The sequence below is a fragment of the Chelonoidis abingdonii genome, chromosome 2 (assembly GCF_003597395.2).
Source record: "Chelonoidis abingdonii isolate Lonesome George chromosome 2, CheloAbing_2.0, whole genome shotgun sequence".
Classification (NCBI taxonomy): domain Eukaryota; kingdom Metazoa; phylum Chordata; order Testudines; family Testudinidae; genus Chelonoidis; species Chelonoidis abingdonii.
The window spans coordinates 298,805,116-298,830,287 of record NC_133770.1 but is presented as its reverse complement, the minus strand read 5'-3'; the positions used below and the strand labels follow the sequence as shown (position 1 = coordinate 298,830,287).

Sequence of the window (25,172 nt, the reverse complement as noted above, 5' to 3'; positions counted from 1 at the left end):
CCAGTTGAGGCCCTCCATTTTCTTCCCCTTGTAATTTCTTTAGGGCTTTGTTCCACACTTTGGATCTTAGAGGGCTGGACGTTAATTTGTGATACAGCCAGTAAGACTGCTCAGAAACTTTACTAAACGTGATCTGGGAATGCTTTGTCATACTGGGACCATCTCTAGAAGCTTGGTACTTGTGCATGGGGTAAGGGTGAATAATGAATTTACTGAGAGAGATTTGTAGCAAGTCACTTTGCCTGTTCTTCATTAAGCCTAAACTTTTTTTAAAAATCGGTACGGTGAAGTTGCCAGATTGTCATCTATGGGATCTGACATCCTTCAGTTATCCATAGTACAGGTACATCCCAGACAAAAGCTGTGCAAGCAATACCCCACTACAGACCGTCACCCTGACTGTGACGGTCCATCTTGACGGGGGAGAGGAGAATTCAGTTCCTTCGATTCCATGCTGATCCTTACGTATGGCCCACCCTTCCCCTCTCACCTCTTCCTACCACACCTAAAGACCCACTTCTGCAGTATCACCTATAGTGATAGCTTTAAAAAAAACAGACCCTCTAAAACGTGCATACCTGGTGAGCAACTAGGTCACTGTGTCTCTGTAACCCTTCCTGGCCACTCTCTTTCCTGCTATGTGCTTTTTCCCTTCATGTCCATCACTGAGATTGTAAGATCTCCGTAGCGTGTTCCTATTTCCTGTATGTTTCCCGTGATGCCCCAGATGCACTTGTAGGCCATATCCTTGTGCGTCTCTCTCTTAGCAATCAATCCATCAACATACTGAGCGGCTATAAAAGAATAATTATTAATCCTTGGCCTGTTTGCCGAGACTGCCACCAAAGGGACAAATTAATGCCCTAGTCCACTAGGAACTGGAGTAAGTCCCACTAATTCATAGGCCACCGAGCAGCTGTCAGAGGGAATAATGATTTTTGGTGATTAGGGGCCTGGATTGGATTCTAGCCAGTGGCCAGGATCCAAGAGGCTCTGAATCCTATGATTATTATTACTCCTCTTGGCCATCCAATCGTTAGAAATATTGTAAAAGCTTCCCATGAAGATGTGCTTTTAAATCATTTCCCTTTGATCTTAGGTAGGAAGCACTTCCCCTGGAAGTTGCAGAGAGTAGAGGAGTTGGACTGATGACAAGTTATGCAGCTCTTACCAACAGTTTATGAAAATTAGCGGTACTTTCCTAGGGATACCATTGGAGGTTTAGGCCCTGCATTCGCAAGTTGTTCAGAAGTAACTGATGGATAGCGCTGCCTTTGATAGCTCTTTTATAGCCCAGTGCAGCTGTATGAAAATCAATTACAAAGGCAACTTAATTTTGTTTGTCTTTAATTTTGGCTTTGGTTAGCAGATGTTTTCTGGGTACCATACTAGCCAGCTTAATTTGTTTTTCCTACAATGTGTAGCAGATATCTTCAGTCAACGAACTGATTCGTAAGTAAATTCTAATTTTTTTTTAAAAGGAGGAGTAGGCTGCTTAGTGCTTACAAATGTCCGCTCTCAAGATCAAGAATGTTAATGATGCTAGGTTTGACATGTCCACTTGTGCACCTGTTGGCTTGCTATAGAGAGTGAACTATTCTGTGTTGACCTGGGAACATAAGAGGGAAATGCACAGACTGTCACCTCTGGGTGGGTTAAAATGCTGGTTTAGGACACAACACACAGAAAGAGCTTAGGGTTTCGTCCTACTGTCCACCTCTTAGCCTTGCGGCTACAGTATTGGGCATAATTTAGACTGGCTGGCTGTCTTCACTCATGAGCGACTGACAGTGTGGCAGCTCAGAACAGAGGTGCATTAGCAGATCTGTCACAGAACTGAAATAGCGGAGGCTGTGGTGAGCAGCCTGTGGGACGCTGATCACATTGTATGGAAGGTTGTACACAATCCCTGCTAGCACCGTGCTTAGCTCCTGTAAACTTTGCCAGTCATTCCCTTCTGAGCACCAGATTGATTCTCAATTGTACAAAATTAAAACAACCACCACAATTGTATTACTGATAGTAACAGATAAACCTCAGGATTGGCAATGAAAACATTTCATTTAAAATGCTTAGTAAACTATAGAAGAGTTTTAAAGACTAATCAGATTTCTTGTCCATCCAATCCTATCTTTGTATCTCTGCAGAAATCTTTGTGGGTTTCAGTTGCAGCTTATTTTTCATATGTTGTAATGGTATAATGAGGGTACTAATTTAACTGTAGTATCTTCTACAACATTCAGCTGCTTACATTAAAGATGTTGCTTGTCAGGGCAAACTTGAACCACTTAATAGCTTGGGCTAGTTTGATGAAAACATTTTGATAACAGTCTTGTGATTTTTTTTATTTCTTTTTTCTCTTCCAGGATTGTAGTATCCCTCTAGGAAATGGTGCTCCACACACATTGATAGAAACACTAAAATGTAGAAGTTCTGACAGTCTAAAAATACTTTTCAGAGTAAGGGTAGTCTCTGAATCACAGCTGCTTGGTACCTGGGGATGTACTAGTGTGACAAAGGGTTCTTGATATCTACCTTAACTACTTAGTATCTGTGGAGAGACGGACACTAATATGATTGATCCATGTATTTTGTGCCACTAGGTTTGAGGTTAATAATATACTGCTGTAGCACTTCTGGGCAATAGATTTCAAGACACTTTGCAAAGGAGGTCGTTATCACTCAGTTCAGTCTCTTTCCCATTCTTCTACTTTTGTGTCCCATCAGCCCTGTCAAACTAAACGAAAAGACATTGCAGAAAACATAGGCTGCAGGATGCGTCAAAACCACCATCCCAGCTATTTCATGACCATTGCTTGACCAGTTCCTTGTACCACCTGGGAAAAGGTATTTGACTCAGCCAGTGCAGTCTGGGATGGTTTCTTCCCATTGTGATGGGGAAGCTGTAAGTGATGTAGCGGCAACTGTTCACCTGATCCTCCCGACTCCATCCCAAGCCACATGCATGGAAATGAGTCCCTGCCCCCAACATGGGTGCTGAGCATTACCAATGGGTACTTCAGGGATCCCAGAGTGCACTGGTACCACCACAATTGTACGGCACATTGGGCGAATGTACCAAATTGCTCCAGCAGAAACAGTGTTGCTGAAGAGATGTGTATTGAATAAAGGGAGGCAACAGAGCAGTTCATGCAATCATTCCTGCACCGGTTTTCTTGTTGAATGTCATCCATTACATCCCACCAGAGAAGGGGGTCATTCTGGGGGGTTTCTCCTTTCCCCCTTACATCCTTAGCATTCGTTATACAATACCCAGTGTGTGCCGAGTGCTTTAGAATTAGGAGTGGATGTTGTTCTTGGTGTGCCTCTGTCCTTTTGGGGTTCTTTTGTGTGTGTGTGGATGTGCTGCTTAAAGTATAGCGGGGCGCTTGGAAAGGGGTATCTAGACAGCATCCTAGACTGACAGAGAAATATTAATCTGACCAAAACCAAGCAAAGAAAGATCTAGATTGTGATCCTTGCACATTAGAAAGAAAGCAGGTGAAACCTGCTGGGGTTTTGGATCAAAGCCGTAGAATTAGCCTGGAAAGTATTCCCAGCCAAGAAGATATGATATAAACTCTTTATGATGACATTTTGGCTCTTGTGCTTAGCATATCCTGTATGTATCATGTGCATACACAGAGGAGGTTAAATAAATAATCATCTTTGACAAAGTTTTACTATATGGAACATTCCAGCTAAAGAGGAATTTGTTACGGGGCATAGTATAAAATCAACTGATCCAGGTTGAAATAGTCATAGTTGGGCAATTCATCAAAAGGCTATTATCATTCGCACCCCCTGTGAGTTTTATTGAACTTCCATGTCACTGATCAGTTTGTTTCCAAAATCTTGAAAAAATCATTTTTTTCCCTCCTCACTTCCAAAGATCCATGTTTGCTTGGGAACAGATAGAGTGACTCCCAAGTATCCCTGAGTTCAAGGGACATCTTGCAGTTTAGCCTCAGAGTTATCTGTCTGCCACACAGATTTGATATTTCCACACTTACTGTTGAACTTTATTTAGAATCATGAAGGTGATGTTATAGAAAGAGTTGTTGACACTAGAGGAAAGCGATTCCCCGGAACTTGATTTCCTGTGTAAATAATTATTTGTGGGTCTGTCACTCATTGTTTCTCACTTTTGGGCCTTGTCAAGCTGAGATCTGAGATCTGACTGGGAATAGGCATTGTTTTCTGAAAAGTGTCCCTGGCAGACAAGCCATGGGGATGAAAAGCAATACTATAGAAAAAGCCATCCTAGATCAATAGCAGCAATCTGATGCCCACACACCAAGCTGTACAGTGTGTTCTTCAGCAGTGAGACTAGGCTATGGGACACTGTGCCCTGTAGGTGCTCTATTAGCACAAATATCATACGTAAGAGTCAGCAAAACACAGATGCCAAGTATCAGAGGGGTAGCCGTGCTAGTCTGGTTCTGTAAAAGCAGCAAAGAATCCTGTGGCACCTTATAGACTAACAGACGTTTTGGAGCATGAGCTTTCGTGGGTGAATACCCACTTCGTCAGACGCAGGTAGTGGAAATTTCCAGGGGCAGGTATATATATGCTAGCAAGCAAGCTAGAGATAACGAGGTTAGTTCAATCAGGGAGGGTTAGGCCCTGTTCTAGCAGATGAGGTGTGAAAACCAAGGGAGGAGAAACTGGTTTTGTAGTTGGCAAACCATTCACAGTCTTTGGTTAATCCTGAGCTGATGGTGTCAAATTGCAGATGAACTGAAGCTCAGCAGTTTCTCTGTTCAGCCAATCACTAAATAACAGATGCCAAAGAGGCTGGAGCAAGAGGGAGGCAGAGCAATACAAGGGGCAACGGGAGGAAATAGTCAAAGGTTTAGACTGAACATGAGGAAAGATTTATTACCAGGGAGACACTAAAATAGCAAAACAGATGAAAGTGCCATTGCTTTGGCCACCTACACCTAGACTGGACAAAGCCCTGGAGATCAAACTATGAGGAGAAGTCCTGCTCCGTTCCCCAGGGAAAGCTGCTTGGTGTCTTACATCTCCGACTTCTGTTGCTCTTTGGGATTTTTAAAATAGCACCAAAAGATGAACAGTGAGGATGAGGCAGCTTCCCTGTGCCTACTGCAGCTCAGAAGGTCTTTAATGTCATATGCTGTTTTATCACCAGAAGATACCTACACAGAGCCTAGGGGAGCTAGAGGGTGAGTGGCAGCTTAACTGAAGTGTATTTGCCTTTGTCAGTTTAACTTAGGACTCTTAGCGCTTCGCCAACGTATGTTTGATGTGTACAACATCAAGGGAACCATCTAATTCAACGAGCAAAAGATTCCCTGTGGTAAACAGGATGCTAAAGCACTCAGTAAATGAAAGGGAGTATTTCTTCACACAGCACATAGTCAACCTATGGAACTCTTTGCCAGAGAATGTTGTGAAGGCCAAGACTATAATAAGATTCAGAAAAGAACTAGATAAATTAATGGAGGTTAGGTTCATCAACGGCTATTAGCCAGGATGGGCAGGGATGGTGTCCCTAGCCTCTGTTTGCCAGAAGCTGGGAATGAGCGACAGGGGATGGATCACTTGATTATTCCCTGTTCTGTTCATTTCCTCTGGGGCACCTGGCATTGGCCGCTGTTGGAAGACAGGATGCTGGGCTAGATGGACCTTTGGTCTGACCCAGTATGGCCGCTGTCATGTTCAATTATAACACAGAATACAAAGTGTGTATTATTTTTTTTTTGCAAATATTTGCACTATAAAAATGATAAACAAAAGAAATAGTATTTTTAATTCACATCGTACAAGTACTGTAGTGCAGTCACTTTGTTGTGAAAGTGCAATTTACAAGTGTAATTTTTTTGTTACATAACTGCACTCAAAAACAGAACAATGTAAACCTTTAGAGGCTACAAGTCCACTCAGTCCTACTTCTTGTTCAGCCAATCACTAAAACAGACAAGTTTGTTTACGTTTACAGGAGCTAATGCTGCTTGCTTCTTATTTACAGTGTCACCTGAAAGTGAGAAACAGGCATTTGTATGGCAATTTTGTAGCGGGCATCGCAAGGTATTTACATGCCAGATATGCTGAACGTTCATATGCCCCTTCATGCTTCGGCCACCATTCCAGAGGACATGCTTCCATGCTGATGACGTTCACCTAAAAAATAATGTGTTAATTAAATTTGTGACTGAACTTCTTGGGGGAGAATTGTATGTGTCCTGCTCTGTTTTACCCACATTCTGCCTTATATTTCATGTTATAGCAGTCTCGGATGATGGCTTGTTCATGTTAAGAACACTTTCACTGCAGATTTGACAAAATGCAAAGAAGGTACCACTGTGAGATTTTTAAAGATAGCTACAGCACTTGACTCAAGGTATAAGAATCTGAAGTGCCTCCCAAAATCTGAGAGATGAGGTGTGAAGCTTTTAGAAGTCTTAAAAGAGCACACTTTGCTGCTACAGAACCTGAACCACCAAAAAAGAAAATCAACCTTATACTGGTGGGATCTGACTCAGATGATGAAAATGAACATGTATTAGTCCATACTGCTTTGGATCGTTATTGATCAGAACCAGTCATCAGCATGAACGCATGTCCTCTGGAATGATGGTTGAAGCATGAAGAGACATGAATCTTTAGTGCATCTGGCACATAAATATCTTGCGACGCCGGCTACAACAGTGCCATGCAAATGCCTGTTCTCACTTTCAGGTGACATGGTGAACAAGAAGCAGGCAGCATTATCCCTGCAAATGTAACCAAACTTGTTTGTCTGAGCGATTAGCTGAAGTAGGACTGAGTGGACTTATAGGCTCTAAAATTTCACATTTTTATTTTTGAATGCAGGTTTTTTTGTACGTAATTCTACATTTGTAAGATAAACTTTCATGACAAAGAGATTGCACTACAGCACTTGTATGAGGTGAATTAAAAAATACTATTTTGGTTTTTTTACAGTGCAAATACTTGTAATAAAAAATAAATGTAAAGTGAGCATTGTACTCTTTATATTTTGTGCTGTAATTGAAATCAATATATTTGAAAATGTAGAAAACATCCAAAAATACTGAAATAAATGGCATTCTATTATTGATTAACAGCGCGATGAATTGAGATTAATTTTTTTAATCGCTTGACAGCCCTAGTTGATATTTGACCTGATTGTACAGAGGTGCTGTGCAATGCAGCTGCCATTAACTCTGGTTGAAGCTCAACTCCTGGAAATTCAGGTTTCTTGTTCGGAAGTAACTATTTGGTTACTACTGGAATCCACGCAATCACCTAGGCCAGGCTATGGAACTAGATTCTGTCACAGGTTAAAGCACAGGCATATGACAGAGAGATGATCAGCATCTGTATTATTACTTATTCCTATTAAGGTGACACCTAAAGGCTCCAAGCAGGGATTGGGGTCCTGTTGTGCTAGGAGCTGTACAGATACTTGTGCGTGTATGTGCGCGCGCTCTCTCTCTCTCTCAAAAAGACAGACCCTTCCCCAAAGATCTGCTTGGGTTTCACATTTTTCTTTGGTTCCTTGTTTTTGTACCGACAAAAAAGACAGTAAGCCCCAAACGTACCCTTAATGTAAGGGTTAGATGTCAACAAAGCCAGAGAGTTGTGTTTATGTTGAAATGCTTTCAGAAATGTAATCCTGTTGTGCGCTAGTCTTGCGAAGCTCTCTGAGCTTGGGGTGGGCTAACACCACCCAGGCTCAGCGGGGTGAGTGTCAGTTTCCCTTGCTTCGTACTGTTTAAGTGGAGCCCTTCTTGTTACTTTTCCCAGCACAAACCCAGCTCCACTGCCCTGTATTAGGCGATTACATGGGTCCCAGTGGTAACTAATTAGTTGCTTTCAAAAAAAGGCAAGTGAGGGTTGCACTGTAAAATGGAAATATCCAAGCATGCATCGCACCTTATCACTCCTGCCTCCTTGGGAGCTGAGCACTGAGTGTTGTAAAGAGGTGTGGTTATAAATAATGAAGGTAATTAACGCAGTCTGTTGTAGCTGGGCATCAAGGGTAGAGCGGGCTGGGTGCTCCCAGGGGTTGGTTTTTCAGCTCCGTGTCAGGAAGAAAGTATAAAATAGAAAGTACAAAACTAGGTTTTTGCTGTTTGCAGCTGAAGATGAAAAGGCACAAACAATGCTCCATGTGTTGGATAAATTTCTCCATTATTATTCCACAGACTGTACAATGTTCAGATGTATTGTCTTCCAGGTTTTAACGACAGGAAGCTGGAATTTTTAAGGCTGCTTCCATCTGCACCCAATTATAAAAAAGCCATGAAAAAAGCTATTTACTAGCTGTCAATTCAGAACGACTTCAGAAAGCAGCCCCTCCACCTCCAATGATAGCTTCCCAACAGCTACTTAGCGCTAGGAAGTTGTGGGTAAGAGGTACATTAAAACAGCCTGACATCAATCCAGCCAGTTAATCCTGTAACTTGGAGATGGTTCTACCTGTAACAGCTCAGAAAAGCTTCGGGGATGTTTGATGTGGCTTTTAAAATCACTTGAGGCACCCACTTTTCGATTTAAAGACACAGAGAACTTTTATTATGGTAGCACTCAGTGTCTGCACTCAGGATTGGGGTCCTGTTGTGCCAGACGCATTGTGCAAACATACAGGAAGACGTGATCCTTCCCCCCTAGAGCATACGGTCTAGAGACAGATGCAGGATGGGGGACAGGACATAACCTATGAGAAAAGTGGGTGAGTAATCAGGGATTGGTACGCCAGATGGTTTGTGTAACACATTTTAGACACATTTACCCAGATGTCTTACTATGGAGTTGGGACAGGGAAAGGATTGTGGGAGGAAGAGAAGGGAGCGGGACACTGAGTTGGAGAGAGGTGAAGAGGGAAATAGGGTGAGGAGGAGGAGGGTGGGGTTGGGCAGCTGAAAGGGCTATAAAGGAAATAGGAGGGGGTAGGAAGAAGCTGGTGTACTACAGTCAACAAGGAAAGAAAATCTAGAGTCCACATTGCAGAGGTGGGGGAATCATGATGTCAGGCACCTGGGAAGCTCCTCCTGGCTTCTGCGGATGGAATCACTGTTCTGGAAGGGTCCCGGGAGCAGGTAGACCATGGGGAAATGAGAAGCTGGGAGGCCCCAAATTCCCTGCCTAAACTAAAGCGAGGCACAAACACTCACTGAAACCAAACATACCTTGTTCTGCTTCCGACACACTCTCCCTGCCTGTTAAAGGGCAGGACAGCTGGCCAGGGCACTCAGATCCGTACTGTCTGGAAACACCTGGTTCTGTTGTGGCCCCTTTTGGAGAATATGCACAGGGAAACCCAAGGCTTAACACGGGGTGTACAAAATCAGTGTGATTAATACATCTCAGTCCTGGGGGACAGACCAGCTGGGACCCCATGAACCTGGGAGGATGGTGTATTTCAGCCAGATCCCTCCTCAAACCCCAAAAAACTGGAATAACCAAAACTATTACAAATTGTGCTGCCCTTATCTCTGTCTGATACCTCCCCACACGTGTATGCTGTTCCGAGCCCACTACAAATGCCAAATACACTGTGTGTACATAGTGACAGGGCCAGGCCAGCTATTTTATCAGTATTGTATTTATTTGTTTTAGCCATTTGTATGATGACCATCATCACTGCCTCTGGGCACATTGTACCTGGGTTATGTTAAGGCATCAGTCATTCCCATACAGAAGGAGCTAATAATGTGTAAACCCCTCACCCCCACCCCATTGGCACAAGGAGCCTAAAAGGGACAAATCAAGAAGGATGTGAGGTGATGGGGGAAACTAAAGCAGTGGCTATGTGAGGATTTGGTCGAGAGATCTTGACTTCAACAGATGTCCAGGTAGAAGCGTGTTCCCATGATAAATAAGCACTGGCCATCAAGAGCAGCTGGCCCCCTCCAGTTTCTTCCGTGGGAGGGTTTGCTTCTTCTTCCGCCCTGCACCAGAGCATTGAAGCAGACGGTCTCTGAGGCAGCTGCACCCTAGACCATTTAAGGCTTTGTGCATAGTGAGCAAGACCTTGAATTTCGCCCAGCATTCATTGGTCTCCAGTGTGGAGGCAGAGTCCCAGCTGTGACACGCTGTGGGCCCAGGCTGGGGATGCGACAGAAGCAGAAGGCACCCTCTCGAAGGGCGAGGGAGTCCCATGTGACTGAGCAATGACCTTCCCGACCAGCTCCACAGGGAGCTGTATCTAGTTGGCCTCAGCAGACTGGGGCATGAAATGTACTAGGGAAAATACTAACCTCCAACTTGAGCTGGGGCTGAGCTGATACCCCCCAGCCCATGGCAGTCTTTAGGGCAGGGGTGGGCAAACTATGGCCTGCAGGCTGGATTCGGCCCATCAGGGCTTTGGATCCGGCCAGCAGAATTGCCACCCAAGTGGTGCCGCGGGCCCTGCACCGCTCCCAGAAACGGCCGTAGGGTGAGCAGATGTGTCAATTTTGTAGGGACAGTCCCGATTTTTGGGCCTTTTTCTTATATAGGCACCTATTACCCCCCATCCCCGTCCCGATTTTTCACATTTGCTGTCTGGTCATCCTAAGCAGCCGGCACCAAGTCCCTGCAGCCTGTGGGGGCAGGCAGAGGGCTTTGCACACTGCCCTCACTTGTAGGCACCGTCCCCCACACCTCCCATTGACCAGGAACGGGGAACTGCGGCCAATGGGAGCTTCGGGGGAGGTACCCACAGGCAAGGGCAGCGCACAGAGCCCTCTGCTTCTCCATCCCCCAGGGGCCGCAGGGACGTGGAGCTGTCTGCTTCCAGGAGTGGTGCGGGGCTAGGGCAGGCAGGCAGGGAGCCTGCCCTGGCCCCGGTGCAGGCCGCTGCCACCCCAGAGCCGCTCCAGGTAAGCGGCATCAGGTCAGAGCCTGCACCCCAAACCCCACCCGCAGCCTACACCCCAACCCCCTGCCCCAGCCCTACATTCATGGCGCTGCATGCAATTTCCCCACCCAGATGTGGCCCTCAGGCCAAAAAGTTTGCCTGTCCCTGCTTCAGAGGCAAGGTTTTGGTTCAGGTCGTACCTCCACATGCAGTCCCGGGTGATTATACTGCTGGAGCCTCCCTGGGTTGGTACTAGATGCATCCTCGTCCCCTCCGAGACTCGAGTGGGTGTTTTTGCCCCTTTGTATTTGTGTGTCTTCCCCACTTCCCAGAAACTTTTTGGGGAGGTCTCTGGCTTTCTGAAGTCTCCACGTAACTCTTCTGAGAATGACCAAATCATCTTCTCTTTTTATGGTACAACCTGCTAGTTGGCTGGGATCCCACTGTGTGTATAATTAGTCGCACTGACAGGTGGAAGAGACCGGATAGCTTACCGAATGAGGTTGCTCCCTTGCCATCCTAAACCCAGTCCTCCTCTTCACTTCATGTGCAGGGCAGCAAGCAGGTTTACTGAAACCCAATCCTTACGTTTTATCTGGCTTTAATACCCTGGGCAAGAGCAGAACATCTCACATTGCTCTTCGCCTCCCTAAGGGGCTTCTCCATACCCCACTGTCCTCAGCTAGAAAGCAAGCAGGGCTTTGCTCTGCAGATCAGAGTGCGCAGAACCTGCCCCACTTCCCTGGCCTTCTCCCTGCCCTGTGGTCCCAGGCTAAGCTGATTGACAGGTGCACGGACAGGGCAGGTCTGCAGTGCTGTGGAAAGGTGGCCAAGAGTGGTGTCATAGCCTAGCACAGCCAAGCTAAGAATAGCTTGGAAAAATCATTAGAAACCTGAGCCTGGGACCCGATCTTGGAATTAGTTACATGTGGTTTGTTTTCTTTATTAAGTGTATATTGGAAAAGGCGCCAATCAGCATCCCTTAGTGCAATTATTAGCATTCAGATTTGTAACCGGAGAGGTGGAGGGTTATTTGGGGCGGTGGGGACTTAACTTGCTAAAGTAAACATAGGCAGTTCCTTGGCCACAAAGGTCACCTTCCATTGGGGTTACTCCAGTAGGTGACAAGACATGAGGTGGTGTTTGCAGATGGGAAGTGGAAGAGAAGGGGTGCGAGCCTTGCGAATATGCCAGCACAGAGCACTATCCGCTGAAGGTATTTTGGACTGCGGGCTGGTGTGCTGGGAAGAAATGTCCACGTTTAGAGGCTGTTAAGAAGAGCTCATTGCTCTTGATTCCCAGCAAATAGCGGGCCCCCAAGCCATTGAGCAACGTGCTAAAATAACCTATACGCCAATGCAGATTTTGATCTGCCTCATGGGGCTCTGAGCTTTCCAGCTCTCATCGCCTCCAGAAGACTGGACCTGGTCCATACTTAGCCGAGAGACGGCCCAGGAGAACCCAGGTGTGGCAGGAAGGCATTCAGTAGGTGGTGCTCTTCCCTCCACCACCGTTGAACAAGTGCCCTGGCATAACACTAGGGGGCACTGTACTGGCAAGACATTGAACATGGTCCCATCCTTAACGATCCTGTGGCAATCTTACAAGCGCTGGGGGTTCGAACTCTGCTGTCGTGCACATTCCAGCTTCGGTCATTGACGCTGCCATTTCAATTGGGTCCTGTTGTTTTTCACATTCCCTCCCAAACTGTTCTGTGCTGCTACACTTGCCACCATATCCCACCTCAGAGGGGATAGGTGGAGATGGGCAAATAAGGGGGGGAACAGCAGGGTTTAGTCTGAAAAAAATAATGAAGTTCATCAGATTGCTACTTTGATTTGGAGTGACTGCATGGTCCAGTGGGCAGGATACCGGACTGGAGGCCTGGGGTCTGTTCTGAGCTCTGCTGCTAACCAGCTGTGACACCTTATATAAGTCATGTCACTTGTCCGTGCTTCCGTTTTGCCTCCCACCCTCTGACTGCCTTGTCTTTGTGACTGTACGCACTGTGTGTCTGTATAGCACCCCGCACAATGGGGCCGCAGTCTCGGTGCTGCTGTAATACAAGTGATTATAACTAATAATTTATGAATATATTTATAAATGGGGAAACACTGAATAATTTGAAATTGACTGAATAAATGGAACAAATAATGGCCGACAAGCAGCAGTGATGTGTGAAGTGAACAGATTCTGCTCTATTATGAAGCCGTGTGGGATCCTGGGGGATGGAATGCACTGTGTAAATGTAAGAGAGTGTGAATGTATCTCAGCTCAGCCAGACGCAGTGTTGTTTGCCTGCTGCAAAAGAGCTGAAAGGCCGTTATTTATGGTAATGGCATAACATGGTTTCTGGGTGTGAAAATCCCTGTGGTGATCCTACAGAGAGTGAATGGGCAAGCGAGAACATATGTATAAAGCACAACATGGGAATTTAGCCAAAGGAATCTCCTGGCTAACTCTCCTCATGCACTTCTTGGAAAACATACTGCATCCTTTACAGTGTGAGATGGGGAGTAGAGGTCTTGGTTTCTTATGCCCTCTAGCTCAGTCCAAGGTCTGCGTGTTGGTGGAATGCGGATCTCCCGGAGCAAAGATGTGATAGTGGTCAATGGCAATTAACGCACTGGCTTGAAAGTAAAGCTAGTTTTCACGGTGGCATCATCCCCAAAACATATGGAGAGCAAACATATGGTAAATATTAGAGAGAGCTCTCTGCTAGTAAACTTTGGAGCATTCCCTTATGTAAGAGTGTGCCAACCAGCCAGGAAATGCTATGTCCAGATGTGAATTAAAATAAAGGAAATAATTTCCCATGATCATCAGAGTCAAAAGAGTTCGCTCCTTAGCCCCAGTTTTGATACGTCGTGAGAGTTCTCTTTCTCTCTCTTTTGATTGAGGTGTAAAACCCAAGTCCTGAACCTTTGCCATTGTTGACTAAGGTGCCACAAGATTCTCTGCTGCTTTTACAGATCCAGACTAACACGGCTACCCCTCTGATACTTTGCCATTGTTGAAGATCCTACAGTGTTTTGTGTAGGAGTGGGAATGTTAGCCCCGGAGTTCGGCCTAATGCCAACTCCAGCAATCTCATTCGCTCTGCATCCATTGCCTCTGCAGTTTCATTTTGATACAATATTCTTTGCTTCCTGGCATAGTCCAATATGTGGATGTTTAAACAGCGGCTATGTTCCTCCCAAGAACTGGTTGCATTTCATTGGTGGGCAAAATGACCTGTGTGTAGCATTTATTTTACTTACCTCCTAGTAATGTTAAGAGATTGAATGTTAGTTTTGTAAAGCTCTTCAAAATCATCTTCTGAGACTGTTCACACCATGGGCAGCAGCACTGAGGGATGCGTAGCAACTCACTGCAGTGAAAAGCAAGCTGCGTCCACGCTGCGGTGTAGAGTTATGTGTGTCAGTGAAAGGCTCTGATGGGGGCAGTGCAGAAAAGCTTCAGCAGTTCCCTGCTACCAAAGCCTTTCATTGCAGGGAGGAAATGCTCTGGCAGGGAGAAGGCAGCTGGGAAGAGAGGCTGCAGAGCAGGACACTGCACTGCTAAAAACAGCAGTGTAGAGGGGAGGTTAGGGTGAGCAGAGAGCCGTGTAGGGTGTGTACACACGTGCATCCCCACACCCTTATGGCACGTCTTTACTTGCCTAAGCTGTTGCACTGGCCACAGTGCTCTTCATATCTGTGCTAGCGGCCCATGTGTGTATGGACTCAGTGTGCCCCCCTGTAGCAGGATGGATCCCTGCTCCGGCCCTGAAGGGGTTAAAAACAGCCCAGGGAAGGGGCCGGGGCTGGAGAAAGCAGCCTTTTAGGCTGGGCTGATTGGGGAAGTGGCAGCAGCTGGGGCCACGCCCCAAACTGAGCCACAGGGCCTTATAAAAGGGCAGAGAAGCCAGGAGCCCAAAAGTCTCTCTCTGTATTCAGAGGGAGAAGGGCCTGGCTGTGACAAGGGACCAGACAAGGTACCCAGGGTAAAGCAGGGCTGGGGAAGGCAGCGGAGCCGGGGAGCTTCTGCCTGGAAAGCCCCAGGCTGCAGCCTAGGAGTAGGCTGAGAGGTACTAGGGTTGCAGGGTGCAACCCAGGGGTAGGCCAAGGTAGCAGGTCCAAACCCCTTTGCCGATGATGAGAGGCTAACACTGCAGTCTGCCCCAGGGCGTGGGGGCTAGCTAATGACTGGGCAGTTGCCAAGACCCTGAGGCAAAGTGGGGATAGAGTGGGGGTGGGGGTTCCCAGGAGGGGGAAACCCTTAAGAGAAAGGGGTTACTGCCAGGGGGCAGAACCCCACGTAGAAGGGGCACCGGGGTCCAGGGAGGGACACGGGCCCAGTAGCGGAAGCCAGAAGGCGGATCACCGGCCTGCAGAGGGCGCTCCGAGCTGTGTATGTGAGCTAATTCCCAGAAGCAACCAGCAGGAGGCGCCGCAGGGGTGAGCTCGCCCGGTTACACCCCCAAAGAAGCCTGCAGTGTAGATGTACCTTGAAAGGTGATGCAGATGAAAGGAATTTGTTATCTTCTGTAGCATTGGCTGGAGGGCACTGCCAGCTGCTACAGAGGATGGCCTGGTCCTTCAGGCACCCAGCCCTGCTCACTTTGATTTTTCAACTCTGTCATCTTCACTATAATCTATAGCTTTATTCCTAGGAACATCCTTTCCAGGGGATGGGAGGTCAGAGTATGCTCCACCCAGCCCTGCTGGATAAGCACTGTGCCTGGGTGCTTCTGGTACTGACATGGTCACGTGCTAGTATTTAAATGGCTTCCTAGTGAACACCTTAATGAGGTGAATGGCGTATGGGAGGAATTAACCGGTGGGAAAGTCTCCCAGCAGGAGTAAAGGAACCCCCAGCGTGGGACAATTAGTACAAGCCTGGAGGATGCACTGCAGGGAACAATCCTGCACTGGTTTCCTGGCTACGGACTAGATGAGCTAAGGCCTAAGGGGCTTTTTTCCAGCTCTAATCTGCGTGAAGTTCATGCCCTCTCAGTGCTGCTGTTGCAGTCGGTTTGGCTGCAGGCTCAGCATTTTAACAGGGTGTCACTGATGTCACTGCAGCTTTTGGCAACCAAAAGGAAGAGAGACTTTTTTAGTGAAACTTCAGCTTCCAAGGAAATAGAGCAAAATCTGCAGGCAGCTCCAGCACTTCAGGATGCTGCGTGAAAACGAACTGGTGGATCGTCACAACACTTCTGGACAGGCAGGGTTTTTATCCCTCATTTTGAAGCCAGGGAACCTGGGCCACAGAGAGACTAGGGGATTTGCTGACAGTCACATGGGGAGTCTGTCAGAGCTGGGATTGAAGTAAGAGTTCCTGGTTTTCAGACCCCTGCTCTAGTCAATAGACCATGAGAACCCTATAATTTGTGGCTGGGCAGCACCCTCCACTTGGATCTATCAAGCAAAAGCCTTTGCCCCCAGACTGAGCGGTTCAAAGTACGTGATGAGAGAGAGAGACTAACCTGCTTTGCAGAACTGCAAGGAGACTGCTGATGAACAGAGTGTAATGGGTGGGAAGGGATAGCAGGATTCAGAACCTAGGAAGCCCGTTACCCAGTGTCTAATATCCCATTCATACAGACAGTCCACCTTCAGCAGGACAGACCGGAGCAAAGGCTTGGTAGCCTGTTGGTTACTCTTCTTAGTAAACAGCTCTGTATTTTTTCATCCCCAACCCCACTGCTTAGTAACTCCCTTGCCTTACTTTACTTATCGCTTAGATTTCTCATGGGATGCAGGCTCATGGCTAATTTTGCTTCACTTTATTTTAAAGCACTGCAAGGATTGACTTTCCTTTTCTTTCTTTTCACTGATCCACAATTGGCTGTAGAGTCCCAGCCTTCCCAAAGCACTTTGGATATTACCCTTTTCCATTGAATTCCAGCAGCTAAAGTCTCAGGAACAGCACCCATTAGAACGAAACGTCCCAGGTCATTCGAAAGCTGGGCTTCCAACTCCAGGCTAGTTTTAAACCTTTCATTTCTAGCTCCAGGGGTTCAGGAGGTAGCAGCTGCTAAAATGTTGGAATTGAAGAAGTTTTAGAAGCCGAATGGGAGGCTCCTCTTCGAGGGATGCTACCTGTGTGAATTCCAAAGGTGGATGTGGATTTTATATGTCCAGGATCCTGCCTCATACCATGACTAGTGTTGTTGCCAGCTTTCACCTGGTGAAAGGATTTGTGTCTAGCCCTAGCAGCACATAGGATCTTACTGCTCTCTCTCATCAAGTACTTTGAACCACTCTAGTGCAGTGAGACTGAGGGTTGCGGGCCACAAATGACTCTAGTTTAATGTGTCTCCTGCAGCTCTTTGCAGCACATTATATTAAAACCCTGTGTGTTTTAATTATTGCCCAACCAGGAGGCTTTTACTAGATTATTAACAATGCTTAGTCATTTTGCTGTGAGAATAATGTATAAAAACTAAAGATTTCCCCTGCCGTGATTATATAGAACTCTAGTAAATGAAACATTGAATTCTCACGACTGTGGCTCTGTTGGGTAATGTTGATCACTGATGTGGCTGCTGAGTTTCACTGGTCCAGTCCTTGAGTACAGCAAGCCCTGGATCTTGGACCAGTGTAAGCCTGCGCTCTATTTTGCAGAGAGCCTGCTGCACTTTAAATGAACCACCAGGGTTATTTTTTCCTTTGTCAGAGAATCACTCTGAGGTAGAGTGAAAAACCACTGGAGCCGTTTCTGTGGCTTTTACAGTGTCTGGGCTTGTAAAGTGGTTCTGCTGCTGCTCTACCTTGTGTTGTTCCTGCGGGGTGTTCCCCTGGTTTTCATGTTTTTAATTTCTGGCCATCTCTCCACTGTAGCTGATGCCTGTTTCGTCCCAGATCCCCAGCACTCCTGCTGTTCAACAGTACTCTCTGCCTCCAGTTGACCACCTCTTTTGGTTGCTTGTCAGCTGCAGCAGTCTCTGCTGGGTTGTAGAAACACAAAGCCTCTCTTCCCTTTCACAGAGAGACACCCTTGATCTGTCATTGCTTGTACCTGTCAAATGGACTGTTGAGTAATTCCAGTGGTCAGCAGTGTGGATTGGCCTAATTCCCCGAAGTCTCTTGGAGAAAAAGGCAGAAGCTTTGTTATGTCCTACTGAGGGTCATGGAAGGACCTCCTTAGAGAGAGCTCAAATGCAGCTCCATTCCCGGAGAAGGGAAAAGGGCCTGAGGAGATTCCATTGAGTGCAATGTGCAGCCTGTAATCTTGGTCGTGGGGAAGCCTTTTGCTATGGATCTTCCCCCAAGAGAGGAGAGAGCATATTTTGCTGCTGTTGGTAATGTGTTGTCAACCATGGTGTGGACAGAAGGTGTTCTGGGGAGCAAGGGGATGACTTCACTATAAAAAGATATATAGGACTCTGCTTTAAGAGAAGAGGCTGTGTAAAGATATTTGAAATGCTGCTGTGTTGTGTATTATCTAGCTCAGGTTGCCAGTGTGTATTGTTGATTGGTGTGTGTTTGTGACCCCTGAGTGCACCTGGCTACTTGAAGTGACAACAAAAGAGAAGGTAATAAAACATGCTTGGAACCCAAAGGCAGAACGCAACATCAGATGGGTGTAAGTGGCCACATGCAGTCAGGGTTTCCGCATGGGGCATGAACAAGGCTTGGATGGCTCAGGAGATGTTCATGCTTTGCGTTCCTGTTGGCAGCATTGGAAGGCTTTTTCAGTTAGCCCTGGCCAGCGTTTCTGTTGACTCTTTGAAGAAGTGAGTGTGTTAGCACAGAATTATGCTTAGGGTGACCAGACATCCTGATATTTAGGCTTTTGGCCTGCGTCCCAACCGATGTTTGGTCAGGACGCAATTTGTCCCAATATTTTTTTTGCTCCACCGGCGACCTCCCCTATACGTCCTCATATTTTCTTCCTCTCATCTGGTCACCCTAGTTACACTCAAAGGGAGGGGCGTTTGCATGGAGAGATGTAATTAGGAAGATGTTCATCCACCTGACTGACTCGTCCAGACACCTCTTTGGAAATCTCTGAAATGCTTTCTTCTGCCTTCCTGGGACCTGCGAATTTCTCTCTCCCTCTGCTGCAGTTTGTTGTTTAACTCTGGAAAGTGAGGGGGACAGCCTGTGTGAAAGATACTGTAAAATGCTGGAGTATTATCACTGTGGGACACAGGGCTTGGGAAGGGGCATTGTCCCTGGGCTCAACAGGAGAAGATGTTTTTTGTCCTATGTGATACAGCTGTAGTCGGACCAGTGAACATCAGCAGACTATAGCCTTTCCACTTGGCCAGGGCTTTTGAACACGTATTCTTTTCTCCCCGAGTGCGCCCAAAGCTGAGCCCACCAAGTCCTCAAAGGAACGACCCTGTGACTGCCCTTTCCCTCCTAGTCAGATCAGCTGCAAGTTATTGCTGGTGAACCCAGATCTGGATGCAGGGCCAAGCCAGCACTGGAGGACAGGTTATTTTCACAATGGTATATTTTTCCTCTCATGATCTGTAACCATTTTGGACAGGTAACATAGTTTTTAAAGTGGTTATTTTAATGGTTTATCTGTATATAATCAGTTGTAATAATGCAAATCCTCAGTACAAAAGCTGAAAATAAAACTGCATTACGTTGCTCTACAGTATTATGGTCACGTGCAGCCATCAGGTTTGCTGCCTTAGGGCTTCTCTAGTTCATGCTTTGGAATATGAGGGTTTTTTATGACTGTGTCTGCATGGTTTGCTCACATAGTTACTACAACTGCATGTGCAAATGACCGGCTGGATGTCTAATTTATTCATTTCCATGCTAGGTTATTGTCTGTCTGTGTAATTGCAATAATTGAACAGATTATTCTTGTGCGTTTTGGTATGCACATATGTAAAAATGTGCTAAAGAAAGCATCTCTTCATGCTGATGAACTGACTTACCCTCTCTGTGCCTGTCGCTTCTTGGTCATATGGCAGCACATACTTGTGTGAGACCCTTTGCCAGGCTTCATCTATGTTGCCTGCAGGCCTGGCTCAGTTCAGTCTACTCACTCGACAAACACCACATGAACTCCAAGGTGACCATTCCCACCAGGATCATTGGCTCCTTGGCTTGGTGGGCAAACCCTGACAAGGTACAAGTGGGAATTCGCTTTTCCACTCCACTCCCAGTGCCACCATGGTAATGGAGGTGTCCCTTCTGGGGTGGGGCACCCATCTGAACAGTCATACTGTGCAGGGCACATAGCCCATGCAGGAGGCAGGCTACATATCCAAGTCCTGGAGCTGCAGGCAATCTCCTTTGCATGCAAGGCCTTCCTCACAATCCTTGTCTCCCTTCACATCCAAGTGATGTCAGACAATATCACTGCCATGGTCTACACAAACAAATAGGGAGGAGCAAATTCTCCTTTGTCTGGAGGCAGTCAGGCTTTTGAACTGGTGCATCGGGCACATCACCGCCATCCAGGCAGCTTACAGTGTGGGTATTCACAACTACTTAGCAGGCGACCTCAGCTGCCATTTCTCGGCAGACCACGAGTGGGGAAATCCATGACTCCATTCTGACCAACATCTTCACGCGGTGAGGCACACCTCTGTGGGACCGCCTTGCATCGCAAACGAACAAAAACCTCCCCCTACATTCCAGGGGAGCCATAGATCACAAATCTCAAGGCGGCACTCTCCTAGTCTCGTGGACAAGCGGTTTTGGATATGCCTTTCCTCCCATCCCACAGGTGCTGAGAAAGACATGTCGTGACAGGGCCAGTGTCATTCTTCAAGCTTCTTGTTGGCCCAGGCAGTTTTGGTTCCCAGAGCTTCTGTCGCTGTCAGCCCGCCCTCCAGTCAGGATCCACCCCTCCCAGATCTCCTCATGCGGGACAAGGGCAGGGTCGGAGCTTGCGTGCCCTGGTGTTTGGTGGGCATTGGAAGTTGATTGCTCTTGTTCTCCTCTGTCCAGTCTATACTTACCCAGAGTAGGAAAGAATTGACCAGAACCTGTTGTTCAGCTAAATGAAAATGCTGCTCTGCCTGACTACAGCACAGTCGGCCTTAGCCAGTCCCTCTAAGCATCCTGATTGTTTTCTACTGCTTCCTGTCTCTAAACAAGTCCAGTCTCTCAGTCAGCTTGTTACGAGTCTACCTCATAGCCACTCGTGCCTTCCTCCCACCAGTAAACAGGCACTCTGTCTTCACCCACTCAGCTATGACTCAGTTCATGAATGACCTCACCAAAGCCTTCCTGCCAGTCATTAAATCCACACCACTATGGGATCTTCATCTTGTGCTATCAAAACTTGCTAGGCCTCTGTTTTATCCCTTTGTGATGTGTTCCACATCCCACCTGTCCATAAAGGTGGCACTTCTAGTGGCCATCTCTTGAGCTAGGAGGGTCAGCGAACTGTGAGCCATCACGGCAGGCTTCTCTTTCACAGTATTTCACAAAGACAAAAGTATCCCTTTGCCATCACCCTAAATTTCTACCCAAGGTTGTGTCCGAATTACCCCTTAACCAGTGTATTTAGTTACTTGTCTTTTTTCCCAATTCCCGCGCTTCTCCCAAAGACAAGGCACTTCACTCCCTCAGCATTAGGCGGGGACCAGCCTTTTACCTGTGAAGAACCAAACCCATCAGAAGCTCCCCTTCATCGCAGAGAGATCCCATGGTCAAGCTATCGCCTCTCAAAGGATTTATAAGTGGATTTCAGGCTGTATTATCAAGTGCTACAGGCTGGCTAGCTCACATCCTGCTTCCTGGTAGTATAACAGCCCACTCCACAAGATCACAGACTCCCTGCCCAAGGTTCTGCTGCAGGACGTATGCAGCACAGCCACCTGAGCTCCATACATGTTTGCTAGACACTATGCACTGGTCCAGGTCTCTGCTGTGGATGCAATGGTGAGAATTGCAACTGCAAACATCTTTGCTGCCGGCCTCCTGGCACCCACTTCCAGTCTGAGTACTGCTTGCCAATCACCCACATGTGGAATATGCTTAGGGACCAGCATTTGAAGAAGAAACGGAGGTTACTGTGGTCCCTGTCTGTATTCCACTACCTGCTTTCCACCTCCTCTGCTTCGGATCTGGCTGGATTCTCAGTAAGAGGAACTGAGAGGAACCTGCACTGCCTCTTATACCCTTGCTTGGGAGCACAAGATGTGCTGTGCATGTGCAGGCCAATGGATGCTGCTTGTTTAAAACCTCCAGACTCAGGCACCCGATGCGCACGTGTATCCCATCTGTGCAATACATATAGGGACCACACATCTCAAAAAACTTCCAGTTACAGTAAGTAACCTCCAGTCACCTGATGAAATTAACAGGCACCAGAGCAGCAGATTTAATACAAACAAGAGGAAATACTTTTTCTCACAACACACGATTAACCTGTGGAACTCATTGCCAAGGGATGTTGTGATGGCCAAAAGTGTAATTGCGTTCCAGAAATAATTAGCTAAGCTCATGGTGGAGAGATCCATCAATGGCTATTAGCCAAGATACTCAGGTAACTCCATGCTCCAGGGTGACCCTAAAACTCAGATTGCCAGCGGGGAAAGACAGGAGTTGGATCTCTCCAAATTACCCTCAAAGCTCTGGCACTGACCACTGTCAGAGGGAGGATACTGGGCAAGATGGACTGTTGGTTTGACCCTATGTGGCCGTTCATATATGAGACACATGGACTGCATCTCTATTCCTGCAAATACTGGAGATAGTTCACATTGTCCATGGGGCTTAGCCAGGCCCCTTGCATCAGAATCTCTGCCGCCGATGGCCCAGAAAGCACCACTACTCAGCACTTCCCACCTTACCCACTAGCATCCCTGCTTGTAAAGCATATTTGTGGCAGGAGTGAGCCAAACCTCTGTCTCCACACCCCCAGAGGATTAGTATCTGGAGTTCTGTCCCCAGAATGAGACTAGCCTCTTAGGAGCTGCAGAAAATCTGCCATGGAAATCAGTCAGCTCCAGGAAACCTGGTGTGCCAGCTCTTCTGAACAGCCTAGATTTGGCCTGAGACTTTCCACTTCTAGCATCTCAGCTCTAAATGGAGCCACAGACCCAGCTTTGTTTAACTTCCTGCTCGATTTCCTGATGGTATCAAGGTTCCTACAGCAGCACGTCTATCCAGGCCCTCATTTTGGACTGTATTCCTGATCTTTGATCTACCCACATTGCCTCAAACTCTCACTGCCCATCCCTTTGAACCATTCCCTGTGTTTTCCTCTCCATAAAGACGTGCTTCCTGGCCGCAGTCTCCTTGGCCAGAAGTCTCTGAAATAGTTGCTTTTAGAAGCCTTCCTGCAAAGAACAAGATGCATATTCCCAAGTAATCCCTCAGCAGGTTAACTCTTCACTGCCTTCCAGTAAATCACTCTGCCTTTGTTTCCCCCAGAGCTTCAGCACCCAAATGAAAAGGGGTTCTGTGTGCTAGATGTGAGAAGAACTGTTGAGATTCACCCTAGTAGAACTGTCCAGTAACTCATCGTCTTTATTTGTTTTCTTTCATCCCCAAATGTCTGGGCTTGAAAGCACCTGAAACGTCAGTAACTAGAAGAATCAAATGCGGCATCTCTAAAGCCTCTGTAGCTACAGACGCTGATTTCATTACACAGTGCTTCTCAACCATTGTTATTCTGGAACCCTTTTTTCATATCTTGAGTCCCCCCTCACCCCGTCTGCGGACTGCCTGGAGACCCACCTTCCATCTAGTTTGGATTTCCCTGTCACTTAGCAGTGTGGGAAGGGTGAGGCAGTTTCGACCCCACTACCCCCTGTGAGGACCCTCCATAACAGATCAGAACCTCGCCAGCAACCTTCTTTGGCAGGAAGATGCTCCAGGCAGCAGGACCAAACTCGGTGAATTTTAAGGAGGGGGATGCTTATCCTTTCCTGCTGATCACTCCTTCCCTAGTCACTTTTCCTCGCTGCTCACTGAATCCCAGATGTCTGACTGAGAGGAGAGGTCACGATCCCAGAATGGAAAATTTGTTTCCTAATTTCCTTTCTGGGACTGCACCTCTTCCCTAGCTCACCCTACCCAAGTTAACTTCTTTGTGTCCCTCTATAATAATGTCTTCCTGGGGAAAGCCTTGTGGTCAAGAGTTTACCATTAGCTACAGAGAAAGTTAAGGATTTCAATGACTAAGCATTTGGAACCTAGTGGACAAGTCTGAACTGCCCACCAGATTTGCAGGAAAAGGAGGATAGCCCTGTATCTTGGCCTGAAGAAAGGAAATCATCAGGTAACTCATTTTCCATTTTCTTTAGTGATCTGTTGGTGCCACCTGAAGGAAACAGCCTCTGTTAATTAACATTCCTTGCAGATATTTTGCAGAGCGAGTAGAGGCATTATGTTTGTTCACTTTGCTGTATGTAGCTGCAGTGCCAGGAAGTTTTTCACAGATTTGTATAATTTTCATTTCAGTGCAAGAAGAAACACACACTGGTGTGCCCAGACTTTTCCAAGACCGGCATCTGTCCAAAGGGCGCCCAGTGCAAACTCCAGCATCCCCAGAGAAAGCATCACCTCAGACAGCCCAGTACCGCAGGTGACTCCAACCAGGGCAGGTCATCGCGGAAGTGGAAGAGGCTGGGAGAGGAGGCAGTGAGGTAAGGGGAGTTAAAACACTCCTGTTCTTTCTTTTGCATAAAGCCCTTTAGTCGGTGATTCGGGAACACCATCTGGGCTCCTCTTCATCTGCACATGGTCTGATGCGTTTACCCTGTAGTTTCAGGAATCTGGCTGTATCCTATTTCTTTGGGGTTTTTTGGCTAAACCAATTTCCTGAGTGTCGTCAATTCAAATTTGCTCTAGTACCTGAAATTCAAGCTGCGCCTTTTGAGTTCCGACCATAACAGCCCAAACTACAGATTCCAACGTCAGGACACCCCTAGCCATTTTGTCAAAGGTACCACAAGACTTCAGAGACTGCCACTTGCTCTTTAACTCTGCAGGACTAATAGCAAAAAGCTTTGTTTGAGGTGCTGGGCTAGTGATTGTTCGGTCTAACAGTGCTGATAGTGCCTTATACAAGATGTGTAACAGATTGGGGCTGCTGCTATGGCAACCTCAACAGATCCTATCAGCCAAGTCGAGTCAGTGCTTGGGCAGGAGACAACCAAGGAACAGCTAGTGATTAGTAGGGGTCACTCTTCTCTCTGAGTTAGCACTGACCCAGTAGGCAGTGTGCTGCTAGACTTAGGGTATGTTTACACTACGGGATTATTCCAATTTTACATAAACCGGTTTTATAAAACAGATTGTATAAAGTCGAGTGCACGTGGCCACACTAAGCACATTAATTCGGCGGTGTGCGTCCATGGTCCGAGGCTAGCGTCGATTTCCGGAGCATTGCACTGTGGGTAGCTATTCCGTAGCTATCCCATAGTTCCCGCAGTCTCCCCCGC

At 47.0% G+C, this 25,172-nt stretch overlaps 1 protein-coding gene across 1 annotated transcript in view; it reads left to right on the top strand.

Annotated features, from left to right (window-relative positions):
• The window catches only part of ZC3H3 (zinc finger CCCH-type containing 3), a 365,042-nt gene that overhangs the window by 286,001 nt on the left and 53,869 nt on the right, over positions 1-25,172 (top strand). The window contains exon 10 of the mRNA XM_075063298.1: positions 24,190-24,374. Within this exon, the coding sequence (XP_074919399.1) occupies positions 24,190-24,374 (185 nt within the window). The remainder of the gene's footprint in view (positions 1-24,189; positions 24,375-25,172) is intronic.